This window comes from Carettochelys insculpta, chromosome 1, assembly GCF_033958435.1.
Source record: "Carettochelys insculpta isolate YL-2023 chromosome 1, ASM3395843v1, whole genome shotgun sequence".
Classification (NCBI taxonomy): Eukaryota; Metazoa; Chordata; order Testudines; family Carettochelyidae; genus Carettochelys; species Carettochelys insculpta.
The window spans coordinates 236,306,782-236,325,907 of record NC_134137.1 but is presented as its reverse complement, the minus strand read 5'-3'; the positions used below and the strand labels follow the sequence as shown (position 1 = coordinate 236,325,907).

General features: G+C 46.0%; 1 protein-coding gene across 1 annotated transcript; it reads right to left on the bottom strand.

Annotated features, from left to right (window-relative positions):
• Positions 1-5,440: 5,440 nt before the first annotated feature.
• On the bottom strand, positions 5,441-18,609 carry LOC142007110 (C-type lectin domain family 4 member E-like). Its single transcript, XM_074983648.1, has 6 exons — positions 18,573-18,609; positions 16,175-16,273; positions 8,724-8,822; positions 6,973-7,124; positions 6,597-6,727; positions 5,441-5,588 (listed from the first exon to the last, which is right to left on the bottom strand). The coding sequence occupies exons 1-6, from the start codon at positions 18,607-18,609 to the stop codon at positions 5,441-5,443; spliced, it is 666 nt and encodes a 221-aa protein (XP_074839749.1).
• Positions 18,610-19,126: the final 517 nt, after the last annotated feature.

Below are 19,126 nucleotides of genomic sequence, written 5' to 3'. Positions count from 1 at the left end.
TTCTTCTGTCCCAAGTGCAGGACTCTGCACTTGTCCTTTTTGAACCTTATCAAATTTCTTTTGGCTCAATCCTCCAATTTGTTTAGGTCACTCTGGACCTTATCCCTGCCCTCTAATATATCTAACTCTCCCTTAGTTTAGTGTCTTCTGAAAATTTGCTGAGGGTACAATCCATCCCCTCCTCAATGTCATTAACAAAGATGTTGAACAATACCAGCCATAGAACTGATCCTTGGGGCATGCCACTTGAAACTGACCATCAACCAGACATTGAGTCATCGATCACCACCCATTGGGCCTGACCATCTAGCCAGCTTTCCATTCATCTTATGGTCCATGTATCCAATCCACACTTCCTTAACTTATGGGCAAGAATGTTGTGAGAGACTGCACCAAAAGCTTTGCTAAAGTCAAGGTATATCACATCCATTGACGTCCCCATGTCCACAGATTTAGTCACCTCATCATAGAAGCTAATCAGATTGGTCAGGCATGACTTGCCCTTGGTGAATCCATGTTCACTACTCTTGATCAATTTCCCCTCTCCCAAGTGCTTAAAAATGGATTCCTTGAGGATCCCCTCCATGATTTTTCCAGGGACTGAGATAAGGCTGGTCGGTCTATAGTTCTCTTGTTGACAATTCCCCATGAAAATCCTGGCTGACCTATAGTCTCTCCTATTCAATGAGGCACATCTGTTTCTGTCGCCGCGTGTCCTGGCACCCCGTCCATGTGTCTGTCCACTCCACTCAGACACCTACTTCTTCATCCCTATGTGGCCATGCTTCACCTTCCCTTGTCTCTGTGTGTCTCTTATCTCCACTCAGCCAACCCTTCCATCCTGTAGCTCTGCACCCTGTCTTCCATGCCCAGTGTCTCCCTCTCTCTTTGCCTTAGGCCTCCACGCCCCAGCCTCTGCCACAATCTGTCCCCTCAGCAAGACCTGTCTGATTCTCCCCTCCCCAAAAGCCCATATTGCCTGTCTCCTGACATTGTCTCTCAGAACTGGGAAGAAGCTTCTGCAGTCTCAGGTCCTTATCCTCACAGGCACTGGCCAGCAGAGTCTGCTGTATTCGAAGCCACAGTGTCCTCTGGTGGGCAAAATGTAGGACTACAGCAACTCTACAGCAAAAGCTATTTTCATGGGGAAAAAATGCATGGCACAGGAAATATGCATGTGGTGGTGCAGAATTCCCTAGTGATAACTTGCCTAGCCCCTTGCATATTGTGCGATCCCAAAATATTTACAGAATTTATATGCAGAAATTGTCCCTTTTTCCTGCTTTTGCTGGTGAGGGTCATGGTGGCACGATGGCAGGTATGGAGGGCCAGGTCTCCCTTTCCTCTGCAATAGATTCCAGCTCCTCCTGGGGATTCCCAAGTGTTCCCACGCCAGCTAGGAGATATAATCCCTCCAAGCATGTGCTGGGTAGGCCTAAGATCCTCTGTCCAGTGGGACATGCCCGTAGAATTCCAAAGAAAGAAAAGAATTAGAGATGGGAAAAATATTCAGTGTTTTATAATATGAATATTTTTTGTGAAAACTTTTCAAATTTTTTACAGGTTTTCAACCATCCCATAAAGTGACTGATGTTCACAAAAAAAAAAAAAAGAACCCTGAAAGTTCACTGGCTTTTTTGTGATGTTTCTCCCTTTTTAAAAAAACAAAACAAAACAAAAAACAAAAAACCAAAAAAACCAAAAAAACAGCTGTAAACAAAGCAGAAGCACAAACCAGAGGGAAATTTTTACTTCAGCATATTCCCTGGTATTTGAGTGTGTGACTGTAGACTGTGTGGTGTGTTTGTGTTGGTTTCTGGATCTATGAAGGTAGGTGAGATGTTGTGTATGACTAGCTGCAGGGTTCCACTGTCAAAGCCAATCATGGTGTCATAAACTCCCCAGTATTGTTAAGAACCTGAAATATGGTTCATACACAGCCTAAGATATGCAAAATCACTCCCATGAATATGTGCACTATGCAGTATAATTCAGGAGCACTAGCTAGAGAGCTACCTGCAAAGTGCCAGTCTCCAGACTTGTCTCCAGAAATGTGCATCTTGTACTGCTTAGTTCTTTCCAGATGTGCAGTGCAAGCTCTTAGAAAGCCCATTTCATTCATAGAAAATGATATGCACAAATCGTATCTCAGACTGAGGTTTCCAAACACTGGCTAGAGCTGTGCGAGGGGAACTCAAGTGATGCAGCAGATTGTGCTTCAGGACTCAGGTGCTTTATCAGAGTTGTATGGGGATCCAGGACTGAAATGGCAATAAGCTGGCAGCTAACAGTGCTGCCCCTATAAAGCAGCACATTGCTTATCTGAAAGATTTCACCTCAGCATGTTGAGGTAACTCCACCATGAAGCCTCTGTGAGCCCCATGCCAGTCCCAAGCCTGGGTGAAGGAGGAGGGTTGGTCAGATGTGCGTTGATGCACTGATCATCAAACAACAATACGAATGAAATCTGATGCCAGTACCACTAAATGATAAAAGATGCCGGCTCAGACATTGCCTGGATAAACAAGGTCCGCGATAACAATCGAGCGATCGGGGTTGGGTCATTAAGTTGGCTATCGAAGAAAATTACAACTAACACATATGCTATCCACTGCAACATGGAACATCCGAACACTGTGGGCAACTGGAAAATTAGAGCTGCTTTGGAAGGAGATGGAGAGGTCGGCACAATGGACGGTTCGAACAGGAGAGGCAGACCCCACAGAGTATGGGTAGATGATGTAGTGGATTGGTGCGGAGCTAGTCTACAGAAACTAAGCCACTCCGCACTGGAGAGGGAAAGATGGAAGGAAATAGCGAGAGAGGCATCTGACACCAACGGGCGCTGAGCCCACGGTTATTGATGATGATGATGATGATGATACTGAGGTCCTAGCATAGGGGTGGCCAACCTGTGGCTCCTGAGCCACATGCAGTGATTTGAGCCATTAAATGCCGCTCTTCCTCAGAGCTGTGCACCGGGAGTGCTGTACACCACTCTGCATGCATGCCCCAGCATTTGGCGGCTGAAGTGCTTGGTGACAGCTGTGGTGGCAGCAATGGCTCTGGGGTGGTGGCAGTTGCTCTGATGAGTCGCCAACATTGAGTTAGAGTATGGGGAGGGAGGGCCTGGGGATGCCTAGGTCTGGAGGAGGGGAGGGAGATTGGGTTAGAGTCAGGGGGTGGGGGTGCCTGGTTCTGGAGGAGGGCACTGAGCCTGGTGTTATATATATGTACGTATTTATCTACCAGTAAATATGTATTATATCTGTATACATAGACAGATAAAAATAAATATATCATAAGTGCCCTCCAGCCCTGTGACTCTTTGGCTACATCTACACATGCATGCTACATCGAAATAGCTTATTTTGATGTAGCAAAATCAAAATAAGCTATTTCAATGAATAGCGTCTACACGTCCTCCAGGGCTGGCAATGTCGATGTTCAACTTCAACGTTGGGCAGCACCACATCGAAATAGGCGCTGCAAGGGAATGTCTACACGCCAAAGTAGCACACATCGAAATAAGGGTGCCAGGAACAGCTGCAGACAGGGTCACAGGGCGGACTCAACAGCAAGCCGCTCCTTAAAGGGCCCCTCCCAGACACAGTTGCACTAAACAACACAAGATCCACAGAGCCGACAACTGGTTGCAGACCCTGTGCATGCAGCGTGGATCCCCAGCTGCCGCAGCAGCAGCCAGAAGCCCTGGGCTAAGGGCTGCTGCACACGGTGACCACAGAGCCCTGCAGGGGCTGGAGAGAGAGCATCTCTCAACCCCTCAGCTGATGGCCGCCATGGCGGACCCTGCTATTTCGATGTTGCAGGATGCGGATCGTCTACACGTGCCCTACTTCGACGTTCAACTTCGAAGTAGGGCGCTATTCCCATCCCCTCGTGGGGTTAGCGACTTCGACGTCTCGCCGCCTAACGTCGATTTCAACTTCGAAATAGCGCCCAACACGTGTAGCCGTGACGGGCGCTATTTCGAAGTTGGGGCCGCTACTTCAAAGTAGCGTGCACGTGTAGACGCGGCCTTTGAATGCTATCATTGGTTCTTCGTCCGTAACTGGTTGGCCACCCCTGTCCTAGCAGTTTTTGGGAGAGTGGGGCTCAGGGCCTAGGAATTAACCAGACCATCTTCTGTGTTTTGAAAATGACAATAGAAACACTCTGGTGTGAACTGAAAGCTGTCCTGTGCCGTGTGAGTCAAGGACCCTGGGTAAGAGTTTATTCCAGCAGCACCCTGGGTTCTCTCACTTTGTGGGAGGTCAGGGCTGGTTTCTTAGGAAACAGGCTTCCCTGAATGAATGGGATCAGAATCTATTGTTTACATCTTGACTTTATTAAGATAAACACAATGGTGGATACTGTCCTGAAATGAGCTGTGAATTCCTGGAAGGGAACAATATAGAGATGTAAGAAGTAAGAGATGGAATGGTATGAGGTGATACACATCCAGTGAGAACTTTATACACAGCTTCTGACATTCTGTCTGAACACCCATCAGCAACGAGATGTAGGGCTGTGGCCTCCTCCGAGGAAGTGGTGGAAGAGCCATTGCTCCTGCCATGCAAAACTAGGAGTAGACAAAGATGTGGCAAATGCATGACGAGAAACAATTTGTGAAAAACAAGAATCAAAACCAGAAAAGCCTTCTGGGCAATGGGAAAGGGCTGGGCTTAAAGATCCTTTCTAGTTCTAGAAAATTTGGTCTAGAATCAGTCTCTTGATTGAAAACATGTTCTCTGTTTTGGGTATGAATTGTTCTGTGTCATCACAAAAACAGTTACATTTGGATTGGGTAGAGAACTGTGTGGCATTTTAACAAGTCCCAGTTGGAAGCACAGACACCTGTTTTCAGTGTGGTTGGAACAACAAAGAGTGACGAGATTTGGACATTTACTTCTGCATCAGTCTCCTGAAAGCTGAATCTCTTATCACCCTCAGCAGACACCAGAGCCACATGGACATGACGAGACACTCCCATCACAGCCCCCATATTTCTGGGGACTGACATGTTGGGCCCAAGAGAAGTTATTACATTTAGCAACATTTGCTAAATTAATACAGAGAATAGCAAGTCTCCCTTCAACATTTTAAGGCAAATCCTGTGGCTCTCTCCTTCCCAGCCCACTTTCTGTACTGGACAGCTGACAGACATTGGATGCAGTTTTTATGATATCAGGAGCAGAGCCTGGCTAAAGTCTGCTGGTTTTCCTCTTTTGACATTTTCAGAAGTTTATATATTGGCTTGATTTTTTTTTGTGAGTTCACGCTACTGAGTTCAGTCACTTCCACTCCCACCTTCCTGCACATTTCATGCAGCCAGGACTCACAGTGCTACATCTGTCCAATCTGATCACATGGTGAGATGCCCACGGTGCGGGATGAGCTCAGTCTTGGGTCTCATGTCCATGGGAGAAGGGAAAATTGATTAAATATTTGTTGCTGCAGTTTCACAAATTCGATGAAAAGGTAAGACACAAGGGAAGTTATTCCAATTCCTGTTCCCCTTTTGGGATGTATCTATGGCAACACAATTTTCCACATTGAGGTTATTTGGTTCCCCAGGTATCCAGAACCTGTAAGAGAGAACATCTTATGTACCAGACATATCGTACTGAGTGACAGGGGAAAGAGTTGTAGTGGAAATGATAACCTCTGAATCATCCAGAGAGATTCCCTTAGCCCCCTAAAATGGTTTTGTATCTTCTGACCATGATGCTCTAAGAAACATTCCCTTTGCTGGCCCAGAAACATTCAGCTCCAGCGGGTGACAGAGGTCTTTGTCTGAGACACACACCCCTCCACTGTATTGTCTGTCCAAACAAAAAAGCAGTCCAGTAGCACTTTAAAGACTAGCAAAATAATTTATTAGGTGATGAGCTTTTGTGGGATAGACCCACTTCTTCAGATCACATGAAGCTCATCACCTAATAAATTCTTTGTTGGTCTTTAAAGTGCTACTGGACTGCTTTTTTGTTTTGATGGTATATAAACTAGCACGGCTTTCTCTTTGTTTCTGTTGGGAGGAGAAGTGCATTGTATAACTTGGTGCACTTCTGTTCAGGTAAAAAGAACATATAAGAGGTCCTGTTTCCCTGCACAGTGTAGGAACAAACAAAAGCAGCCTGTCCTTGCTTAGCTTTCAAGCCTGCCTTTCCAGCGAACCCTGTGCCCAAAGGAGCTCTGACTCTCTACTTCTTTTCAGAGTCACTCTCCCAACTGCTTCAGGGGGCGGAATAAAAACACCAGGATTCCAACCAAACATTGTGAGTTCACCTGTTTCTGTCTTATCTAATTCTGCTAGACCCAGGCAGGAATCTTTTCTCAAAATATACTTTCAACAAAAACTGCGTTTTGAAAAAAAAATAAATTAAAATCAATATTTTTCAAGGGAAAAATTCATTGTGCCAATATTTTTATTTATTTTTTAAATCAAAAATAAAATCTAGCACTACTGGACTTCTTTTTCTTTGTTTTGATAGAATACAGACTGACACGGTTATCTCTCTGTCACTGTACTGTCTGTGAATCTGTTGGAAAGAGAAGGAGGATGGCAAACAGTCACTCTCCCAAAAGGCACTCACGCTGCTGTCTTGTTATATGGAGTCATATCCACCCAACCCCACTGGTCTTTCTCCCGTTGAATCAGACCGATATGGTAATTCTCCACTTGAATACCAATAACTGTTCTTCTTGCATAACCGGAAATGAAAGCCTGGATTGAAAGAAAAATCAATTTAAACTTCCCTAGATCCAGTTACTTCGCAAACAGTAACAGGCAGCAATCTCTGCGGAGTGTGAGTCTGGTTGAGGTGTTGATGGCTAAAGAAACCCAGGACTGTGTGAACTGGAACCAGAACAATATGGTCAATTCAAAAGCAAGTGTGTGTGAGTGCGTGTGAAGATCTCTTCTGGGGCTGGGCACTCAATTCCCAATAGAACCTGACCCCAGCGAGTTACCTGCTCAGCTTCTGTGGTGATCACTGCCAGGTGGGAACCCATCCCTGTGCAGTTCCTCTTACTACCACTCCAGGTCATGATGTCTCTAGAAAAGTAATAGCAGCTAGTCTGAAAGAGCTCCCATCCACGTGGGCAGCATGTCCAGACTCGCCCTGTGAGGGGAGAGAAATCCAAGGAGAAGGAGTCAGAATAATTAGAGATGGAAAATCTCCACTAGGTGACATTTTTGCCATTGCCCAAGAACAATGCTGAATTGTTCCCTCCAGTTTATTCTGAAGGGTTTGACCTCTCCCAGCTGTGCAGCTTTGTTTAGACTAAGATGGATGATGAGTTGTTCAAAGATGTTAACTAACACCATCAGTAAGCCTAATGTGGACAAGACAAGGTAGATGAACGTGGGCTAGCTGATGTGTTCTAGCCATGCACCTTTACATTTTCATCTGGACAGAGCCAATCATGACTCAGTTAATACAATGAGGAGTCCCGTGGCACCCTAAAGACTAACATCTATTTGGGCATAAGTGTTCTTGGGTAAAACCCACTCCATCAATTAATACAGGTTCCTCCCCTTTGGTTGGGAAGACATCCATAGTCTAATACAGACAAGATCACTTTTTAAATTTCAGGGCAACCCGGGATCTATCGTACTGCTTTCCTGAGGCCCTGTCCCTTCTCCAAAGCCCTGGCCACTACATTCCCGCCTCTCTGGCTCTGGGATGGGCATCAGGTCTGGGGCAGGAAAGCAAGAGGGGATATAGGATACTGGTTCTGAAAGTGGGTTCCAGGCTGGGGCAGAGTGTTGGGGTTTATGAGGGGGTGCAAGAGGGCGTGCTGGCTCTGGGAGAAGGCTCCAGGCCAGTTCAGAGTGTTAGGGTGACAGACAGGGTGAAGGAGGGGGTGCTGGTTCTGGGAGGTGGTTCTCGGTTGGGTCACAGTTTTGGAGGGCAGGTGAGGTTATGAGATGCTGGCTCTGGGATGGGGTGCCAGGGCTGGGACAAGGCTGAAGAAGGGGGTGTGAGGTGCAAGTTCTGTCTGGGAGGCGCTGAGCACTGGAAGTTCCTGCCAGCAGCGCAGCAGGGCTCAGACAGGCTGCCTGCCTGCCTGCCATGGCCAAATGCCAATCTCTGAAGCAGCAGGTTTGTCTCTATGCTCCCCTGGGGAAGAAGGGGAACAGTATGTCTCCCTGTGCTTTTCCCACCTCCCACACCCAGCACTCTCCTCACAGCTGCCCTGCAGCAGGAATCAGGTAATAGGAGCTGTGGGCGTGGACCACTTGCAGAGACATGCTGTTCCCCTCCCACAAATGGGAGCACACAGACGAGTCTGCAGCTGGCAGGCAGGCAGCTTCTCTGAGCCCTGCTCCACTTGAGTGGCCCAGAGATTGTGATTGACTGGCTGAGGCTCCAGGATTGACAGGTTGGTGACTCCTGGCATAATGGGTATGGGAATGTTAGCACTAGAGAATATTTCTTCATCCTCAACCTGAATTGCTCTTCTTTTTCTCCCTGTATATCTCCCACCTCTGACCATTCTCAGTTGGAAACCGCCCCCACCATCCTTTTTGTTCATACCCTGCCTGCCCTTGCAGAACTTTGCTGTTTCTCTCCTTGGCCTTCACTTAGATGCTGTAGTGACTCCATTTCCCCCACAGTCACTGTCTGATGTCAGTCCAGACCTTGGTGTGAACCAGGCCACTCACCCAGAACCTGGATACAGAGGTGATTTCCTCTCTCTCTTTCAGTGTTACTGACCTTTTCCTTCATCTCGCCCCACGACACATTGCCAGTCTGTGGAACTCTGGGGCAAGGCCTTGTGCACCTCACAGCTTGGATTTCCCTTGAGGAGAGAGACTAGCATAGGAGAGAAAAGAGAGAATGAATCCAATATTTCTCTCCTTTTGCCTCCATGTGCAACATGATTTCTTCTCCCTCCTAGCCAAGCACTGACACAGTGTGGTCACTCCTACCCGTGTTTCGTTTATTTTCACACAGACCAAAACCAATCTCCCATAAGAGGAGAATAGGGCAGCTCAGCGCCTTTCATCTCTCTGCTGGTGCTACAGACCACTTCTACTGACTGAGTGGTGCAAGGCAATCTTTCTCGATCAATGAGGGAAGAAAAGAATCTGGCTCACATGGGAAGTGTTGAGGTGGAAGTGTCCAGGAAACAGTTCATTAACATTGTCATCCCTTGCTGAGCAGTTGCAGATGTTGGGGCCTTGAGTGTGTGGAATCTGGGTATTTTAGCCTCTTTACAGATGTATACAACTCCCTGGCAATCACCTTTCCCAGGCCCAACACCAACATCATGTCATGAAATGTTAGAATTCATAGAATCCTAGGGCTGGAAGAGACCTAAGGAGGTCACTGAGTCCAGCCCCCTGCCTAATGCAGGATCAACCCTAACTAAATCATCCCAGCCAGGATTTTGTCAAGATAGGACTTATAAACCTGCAGGGATGGAGATTCAAGCACCTCTCTAGGTAACACATTCCAGTGCTTCACCACTGTCCTAGTGAAATAATTTTTCCTAATATCCAGCTTACACCTCCTACACTGTAACTTGAGACCATGGCTCCTTGTTCTGCCATCTGTCACTATTGAGAACAGCGTCTCTCCCTCCTCATTAGAACCCCACTTCAGGAAGGTAAAGGCTGCTACCAAATCACCCCTCACTCTTCTCTTCTGCAAACTAGATAATCCTAAATCCTTCAGCCACTCCTCATAGGTCATTTGCTCCAACCCTCTAATCATTTTCTTTGTCCTCCACTGGACCTGCTCCAATGCATCAACATACATTTTATACTGGGGGGGCCCAGAACTGGATGCAATACTCCAGATGTGGCCTTACTAGTGCTGAATAAAGGGGAATAACAACTCCTCTAGCTCTGCTGGAAATGTTCCTCCTAATGTACCCCAATATGACATTAGACTTCTTGGCCACAAGGGCACACTCTTGACATATCCAGCCTCTCATCCACTGTAATCCCCAGGTCCTCTTCTGCTGCACTTCTGTGTAGCCAGTCAGTTCCCAGCCTGTAACAATGCTTGGAATTCTTCTGTCCCAAATGCAGGGCTCTGCACTTGTCCTTTTTTAACCTTATCAGATTTCTTTTAGCCCAGTCCTCCAATTTGTCTAGGTCACTTGGGACCCCATCCCTACCCTCTAGTGTATCTAACTCTCCCCCTAGTTTAGTGTCATCTGCAAATTTGTTGAAGGTATAAGCCATCCTCTCATCCAGCCTTTAATAAAGATGCTGAACAATACGAGCCCTAGAACCAATCCTTCAGGCACCCCACTTGAAACCCACTGCCACCCAGACATAGAGCCATTGATCACTACCTGTTGATCCCAAACATCTATCCAGCTTTATGTCTACCTTACAGTCCATTTATCCAATCCATGCTTCCTTAACTTGCAGGCAAAAGTATTGTTGGATACCATACCAAAAGCTTTGCTAAAGTCAAGGTATATCACGTTCACTGACTTCCCCATGTCCACAGAGCCAGTTACCTCATCACAGAAGTTAATCAGATTGATCAGGCATGACTTGCCCTTGGAGAATCCATGTTCACTATTCCTGATCACTTTCCCTTCTCCCAATTGATTAAAAATGGATTCCTTGAGGATCCCATCCATGATTTTTCCAGGGACTGAGACAAGGCTGACTGGTCTATAATTCCCTATATTGTCCTTTTCTTTTTTTAAATATTGGTACTATATTTGCTTTTTTTCCACTCATCCATGACCTCTCCCAATCTCCACGAGTTTTCCAATATAATGGCCAAAGGCTCTGCAATGACATTTGCCAACAGTCCCTCACTATCCTTGGATGCATTAAATCCAGACCCACACATTTATGTATATCTAGCTTTTTTAAATGGAATTATAGAACACTAGGACTGGAAGGGACCTCAAGAGGTCCTCGAGTCTAGCCCCCAGCCCTCACGGCAGGACCAAGCACTGTTTCGATCATCCCTGAGAGATGTCTAGCTAACCTGCTGTTAAATATTTCCAATGCTGGAGATTCCACAACCTCCCCAGGCCATTTAGTCCAGTGTTTGACCACCCTAAGCGTTAGGAAGTTTTTCTTAATGTCCAACCTAAACCTCCCTTGCTGCAGTTTAAGCCCATTGCTCCTTGTCCTGTCCTCAGAGGACAAGGAGAACAATTTTTCCTCCCTCTTCCATGTAACCCTCTTTTAGGCACTTGAAAACCAGTATCATGTCCCCTCTAAGTCTTCTGTTTTTGCAGTACTCCTTCCTAGGCAGTCACTTCCCATTCTGTATGTATGAAGCTGATTGTTCCTTCCTAAGTGGAGTACTTTGCATTTGTCCTTATTAAACTTCATCCTGTTTACCTCAGACCATTTCTCCAATTTATCCAGATCATTTTGAATTCTGACCCTATCCTCCAAAGCAGTTGCAACCCTTCCCAGCTTGGTATCATCTGCAAACTTAATAAGCATACTCTCTATGCCAATATCTAAATAATTTATGAAGATACTGAACAGAATCGGTCCCAAAACAGATCCCTGAGGAACCCCACTTGTTATGCCCTTTCAGCATGGCTGCAAGCCATTAATAACTACTGTCTGAGAACAGTTATGCAGCGAGTTATGCTCCCATCTTCTAGTAGCCCCATCTAAGTTGTATTTGCCTAGTTTATTGATAAGAAGATGGTCCCAAATGCAAGACAGTATCAAATGCCTTACTAAAGTCTAGGTGTACCACATCCACTAATTCTCCCTTATCCACAACACTTGTTATCCTGTCAAAGAAAGCCATCAGATTGGTCTGGCATGATTTGTTCTTTACAAGTCCATGCTGGCTTTTAGCTATCATCTTATTTTCTTCCAGATGTTTGAAGATGAATTCCTTAATTACTTGTTCCGTTATCTTTCCTGGCATGGAAATTAAACAGGCTGGTCTGTAGTTTCCTGGGTTGTTCTTTTTCCCTTTTTATAGATGGGCACTATATTTGCCCTTTTCCAGTCTTCTGGAATCTCTCCAACTTCCAGGACTTTTCAAAGATGATAGCTGAAGGTTAGATCCTCCTCTATCAGCTCATTGAGTATTCAGGATGCATTTCATCAGGTCCTGGTGACTTGCAGACATCTGATTTTTCTTTTTTTCATTTTTCCTTCTCAGCCTGCCCCCTTCCCACTAGCATTCAATATGTTAGGCATTTCTTCACCCGATTTCTTGGTGAAGACTGAAACAAAGAAGTCATTAAGCACCTCTGCCATTTTCAAGTTTCCTGATATTGCTTCTCTCGCCTCACTGAGTAGTGGACCTGCCCTGTCCTTGGCCTTCCTCTTGCTTCTAAAGTATTTATAGAGTATCTTCTTGTTACCCTTTATGTCTCTAGCTAGTTTGAACTCACTTTGTGCCTTGCCCCTGCATACATGTATTGTTTGCTTATATTCATCCTCTGTAATTTCTCCTAATTTCCACTTTTTATATGACTCCTTTCTGTTGGACTCCATTAACAGCATTTTTTATTTCCGAAGGTGGACAAAGCTACTGGGGGAGCAGTTCTAGTTCACTCACTGGACAGCCTCTTCAGCGGCAGGATCTTTCTCTCCCTCTTTAAACTGCCCGGCCTGCAACCCACTGTCCACTTCACTCTTAATCTGTTCTTTCCCCACCAACAGCTGCCCACCTCCTCCCCATACTGCATTGTCTAGTGCCGTAGCCAGGGACCTGACCTCGTCTGTGAAGAGAGAGGCAAAAAAAGCACTGAGTACTTTGGCTTTTCCCACATCATCTGTCACCAGGTCACCTCCCTCACCCAGTGAGGGCCACACACACTCCCTGATCACCCTCTGATTGTTCACATACCTGTAGAAACCCTAAATGTTACCCTTCACATCCCTTGCCAACTGCAGTTCCAATCTGTGAAAATGATAGATGATCGTTTTCTAAGAAAAGATGCATTCCATATTTTGAACCACATCATGAACAGATAAAGATGAATTAATCACTTGACTGGGACTTGGTGGCTGTGTAGGGATCAGTGATCGTGCCCCAGTTACATTCCTTAGGGGTAAACAGAAGACAGTTCCAGCCAACTATGAGAGAGAGAGAGAGAGAGAGAGAGAGAGAGTGTGCATATGAGTGGAACTGACTGGGAGGAGCAATTTAAGCAGAAAATGGTGATTGCAAATTGGGAGCTCTTTAAGGAGAGTCTATTATGCAGCTTAATGCTTTATTGGAAGTCTCTCATATCAACATTTTAAATATTTTTCTGGGATCAGTGTCAGGCTAACTGGCCCATAAGATATAACTTGCCTTTTGAATACAGACACAATATCACTCTTCTGGTCTTTTCTGAAATTTTCCTGGAATTCCAAGACTTACTGAAAATTAACACTAGTGGGTTAGAGACCTCAGACACATTTTTTAGGACTTTTTGGTGTCTATTGTCTGAGCCTTTGGATTTAAAAAGATGAATCTCTATTAGCTACTGTTTAACATTCTCTTCAGTCACTAATGCTGATATATTGAAGAGGTTGCAGAGAACAGACATAAAAATGACTCAGAAGTGCGAAAAAATGCCTCACAGAAACTTTAAGAGCTCAATCTCTTTAGCATATCAAAAAGATGAAGAGATGACTTGATTATACTGTCTTTATCTTCACAGAAAGAAAATAACATTAATAAAGAGCTCTGTGACCTCATGGAGAAATGCAGAACAAGAACCAAGTAAGTTAATGCTGAGCACAGTTAAGTTAGACATGAGGCACTATTTTTAATAGAGGGTGATCAACAATTGGCACAAACAACCAAAGGAACCAATGGATTCTCCATTTCTTGTTGTCATCGGATCAAGTCAAGATGCTTTTTTGGAAGAGAGGGTTTAGTCAAACACAAGTAATTTGTCTCAATTCCAGAATAACTGAGTGAAATTTGATGGCTTGTGATATTCAGAAGGTCAGCTGATCCTTTTTGGCCATAACATATATGAAAATCATTTCTTCTAAACCTGAATGATGATATATGACATAAAAAGAACTTGTACAACTGTGAATAACAGCATCACCTGAGCCCAGCTATAGCTGCCCTGCCATATTAATCTGAGCGTGCACTTCTCTGGATAGACAAAACATATAGTTTGCTCTGACTTTTAGGCTATGTCTATGCTAGAGAAACTTGTTGACATAAGTTCCTGTTGGACCATATCTTTTGTCAAAACTTCTGTTGACAGATTGTGGTCAGATTGCAAAGTGTATCAAAAGAGCGATTTACTCCGTCGACAGAGAGCAGCTGGATTGCCCAGATGCTTTCTCAACGAAACAGCCAACTGGAAGCACAGCCAACAGGACTTCCTGGTGTCACGGAAGCCCTGTCTGTCGACAGAGGCCTTCCCTCCTCCGGAATGTCCACACTGCCTTTCTGTTGACAGATCTCTGTTGACAGAGGTGTTTTGCTTTGTGGGGAAGCAGCAGAATGCTGTTGACAGAAGTGCCATGTTCTGTTGATTTTCAGTCAGCAGAATGCATTGGGAAGGTGGACGATCCGTGGGTTTTGTTGACAAAACTCTCCAGTGTAGACAAAGCCTTACAGAGGAGTGTATCCACCCATAAATTCCAAACACTCCTGGAGCTGGGAGTAGGACGCAGAGAGCTTTATAAATATCTCAAGTGCTCTAATAGACAAGCAGAATTGGAGTGATTAGAGTAGAACTTTCTTATGCATAGCTATGACCCATATGTTATGCTTGGTTGGAAGTAGCTGACCTGTCTTGCTGCTTGGCAAGAAGAAAAAAATACATCCCATTTTTTAAAATGTTGAGGCCTTTTTACTCAGGTAACTTGAAACTGGGCTAACTGAACTCTCCACCAGTGTATGATGATATCTTCTGATGTCTGAAGCACCTTCATTCCTATTGAAGTAGGAACTGAAAGGGCCAAGTACCTGCAGGACTGGTAAATAATGATATCCTCAGTGAGGACAAATGCTCTGGATATATTGAAAGAAATCTGGTTAATTAAAAACATTGTAAAATATTAGACATTGCAGCTGGGAACAGGTGCCTGGCTGCAAAAAGGCTCATATGCCAGTTCTCCAGAGCCGTTGTAGTCCCCTGGAATGAGGACAAATTGGAACCAGTGTCCAACCGCTGAAAAGCTCTGTATCTCATCCTCTAGTTATCATGCTGATCTCCACAGCTTGGGGTCAATTAAAACTGATGCCCATAGAGAGGAAGGGCTCAGAACGGATCCCTTTAGTCACCCACTCTCCTGAATTAGAATTAATACCCTCGAATGGCTCTGTTTATCATTTTCTCATCCTGCGGAGCCATCTCAGTCTCCACCACTGCTAGTTAATAGCTACGATTTTCTGGCCCTGTACCCTTGCACCATCTTGCCTGCTGTCCATTCCAAATCTCCTCCCCCATTCCTCTTTCGCAGCTAAGGAAGGATTGGTCCCTATACTCTATTCTTCATGGCTTGCTCCAGGCCCAAATGTTTGGACTCTCGCCCAAATCTCTCCTTGAGATGTTTCTTTCTCTCCTCATTGTTAGGCAATGTTTCCTGGCTGTCCAGCAGGGTGTTTCCTCCAGTAGGTGTGCGTGAAAGCAGAGGGAGAGCCAGTGACATCACAGCAATTTTAATTGGCTTCATTCTATTTGGGATGGAAACCACCCAGAAACACATATGTGCTGCAGGAGTGGCGCTGGTGACTCAGAAGGGGAAGATTTTTTTCTCTCTATCAGTGGACACAGTGGGGGATGGAGCAGTGGAAGGGAACAGACTATGTTCCATCCAGCTCAGCATCAACCTTCTGGCAGGGGCTGTGTCAGATGCTTCAAACGAAAATACGATATTTACCTATTTGGCTGTCTGCCCCACTTTATGTTTGGAGGGAGGTTCTTCCTGACCCCTGAAGAGATCATTTGACTCCCAATGTGTGAGGGTTTACTACCTTTCTTTTAATTATGCTGCCCCTTTTATATCAGCCATTGCACCAGACTTGGCTGATTCCCTGAAGCAGGGAGTTCCACATCTTAACTTTACAAGCATTTCATTTTTCTGATTCTAAACTTACCAGCCACTATCTTACTTGTGATCCTTTTGGGGTCTGTAAGATAGGGAAGAAGCAGGGGGAACAGATCCTAAAGAAAAACAAAATCCCTTTGGGTTATACATTTACTGTTCCTTTCCAGTGCATCCAAATAAACAGAATCCAAAACCCACCTGCGCAGATGGAGATGACACAAGCCTTGAGGACTAGGGCACAAACAAGAATGATCCAGGGGCTGAGCCAGCGGCAGAGTTTCTTCTTCTCAGCAGGGTCTGAAATACACAAGGCAAGAGCAGGAATCACACAACTTTTCCAGAGATAAGATTGAAGGAGACACAATGAATGGGACGGACACAAGAGGGAGCACCAGCTAAAGGGTGCCATGTGACCTCCCCATGTGACCCACCATGTGATCCACCCCCCATGACACCTCTCCCTGCCCCATTTCCCCGTCCTTTCCCTTTTCCCAGCCCATCCCATGTTATGTGGATGGAGGATCTATCCTCCTCCCACAGCATTTGGGACTCCTGAGCCACAGGGTTGTCCAGAATAACACTGTTGAGAGGAGCAGAACATCGGGCCACTGGGCTGCCCCATCCTGGTAGTTCTTCTGGCTCAGATGTTCTGCCCCCAGCCCTTCCAAGCAGCTGCATGTCCTGGGGTCTGTAGAGCCCTGCCAGAGGACATGTCGGAGGTGGTCTTGGTGGGGTGGTGCACCTGGGATTGTCAGCCCCCTGCTGTACTGCTTTCACTACTGCAGTTCCCAGGAGAGCCTGCCCGCAGCCCAGTCCTCCAGCACCAGAAGATGCAGCTGTGGGGAAGGTCTGGGGTGATCCAGCAGTGTTGAAGGAACTGGGGCTGCTCCTTTTGCTGCTGCAGGTCCCTTCTGAATGCACCCCCCACCTAAGCCTCTGGGGAGGGGCATGTGGGATCTTTCTGACCTGCCCACGACCCTCTTTTTCCAAGAGTGTCCTGAGACAGAGGCAAGAGATTTTCCTGGAATTATACCTGGACCCGGGCACCTATAATTAAAAGCGGCTCATACACAGGAGCTGGGATTCAGGCAGTACCCCAGCTCTTCTCCCTTTTTTCTCCCTACCCAAGAAACCCAGCTCTCCTCCTCTCTCCCCTTTCTTCCTTCTCTTTTCCATGGCTTGGTCCTCCAGCACCTCCTGTTCTTCACAGAACCTCTCGCCTCATATCTCGCAGCTCTTAGCTCCCCGCCCGTTCCTTCTTTCACTCACTGGACGCTCCTCCTCCACCTCCGTCTCTGTTTACGCCACCTTTCAACCCCTGTCTTCTTTACTTCCCTTTCCTTCCCCTTTTCATTCCCTTTGGTTCATTGTCTGTCCCCCTTTCTCTCTCCGCACTCCACCTTTTCTTGCTCCTTGGGGACCTGTCCACACTTTGATCCAGGGGAGTGATTCCCAGCTTGAGGAAACAGACCTTCGCTAGCTTTGATCAAGCTATCCTGCTTAATAGGTGGCAGCCATGGAGCCGAGCGCAGGGAAGGGTACAGCTGTCCTGATGAGATACCTAGCATCTCTGATGTGCGTACTCTGGTGGCAGCCAGCCCCTCTTGTTGCTTGCACTTTTATGGGTACAGTCTATTTTTAGGGCACTTGCTCAGCCAGAGCTAGCCTGGGTATGTCTCCTTGAATCACGCCCCCAGCTCAAAGTGTAGACATTTCCTTCTGTGCTCATGCCTATAAGACAAAGGGAGGCGCAATTGCAGTGTGGGTAAGGCATCCCTGTGCCCCTTTAATATAGCTGGGGCAGGTAACAGAAGTAATGAGGACAGGGTGGCACGGGCTTTGGCATTGGCTACCTGTGCCAGGGCATGCTCTCTGGGGCCTCCGTGTGGGTGCTTGCATTGTTTACCTCTGCTGGGGCCCCTGCTGCCGCATCTCTGCTGAAATTGTTGTCCACATTAGTGAGATTAAAGCTAACACAGGTCTGATTATCTGGGCTACAATCCTCCCTTCATTTGTGGTGTGCACGTAACCTGTCTCTCTTCTTCACCTTTCACACTAGGTCTGTGCCTGAAGGAATGAAAGTCCAGCTCTGCCCTTTACAGACGATTGCTTATGAAAGTCAGTCAAAGCTGGAGACAAATTGTACAAATTTGATTGTTTACACTGAAAATAATCGTGATTGGGCGTCAAAGCACCTGGTCAGGTCAGAGGTTGGCATGGTAATGAGATGAAAGTTTATAGAAACAGGAATAAATGTTTAGGGTTCAAATCAGCCAAATGTGGTTCAGTTGGTTCATTTAATGGGGTGTATTTGCCACCTCTCCTTGGTCATGGCTTCTCTGGGATCATAGGAGGTCACTGCATCTCTCTCCTAATTTCATTCTTCCTTCCTCAATTCCCTTGGGCCCTTTCTCCAGCCTCCCACATCACCCTTTTCTCTGCCCTTCTATCTCATCCTTTCCAACTATTGCTCTCCCATTTCTCCATGGTCTTTTCCCATAACCGATCTCCTCCATTACTCCTTCGTCACTGCCTTCCCAAATCCTTATTTTAACTCACCCCACCCCGCAGAGTACAATGAAATCCCTTTTCTCACCTGCAGTTCCTGGGCGGGATTCCTTTGTTGAGCTCATGGTCTCTCCCAGAACCTCACTGTCCCCACTAGTGACTCCAGGGTATACACGTAGCCACTAACACAAGGGGCCAGTCTATGGAAGAACTAACTATATTCTGAGCTAGTCAAATACAAATGAGGAGCCTTAATGATGTGTGGTGAGATGGTGAGGAGGAGAGCCAGAGCCTGTAGATAGATACCCTACAGAAGGGAGGAAAAGGGAAGTTCTTAACCAGATGGGTCATTTCAAACCAGAAGTACATTATTATGAGAAATTACAGCAACTAATCTGCCTCCTTAACCCCTCCCCCGCAAACACATACATAAAGTGAAGAAAATGAGGATGGAAAAGAGGAACCATCATCCATCCCTGAAATACTCAATTTCAAAAATATTCATGCTGTTTTGCAACATGTATCGTTGTGAGATTAACCCTCTGGCTGCTAGGTTAGTCCTGTGTCTGTAGGATAGAGGGAGGACCATTAGCCTGTCAAGACTCAGATTGCACATGCTGCAGACTGAGGCGTTTTGATACT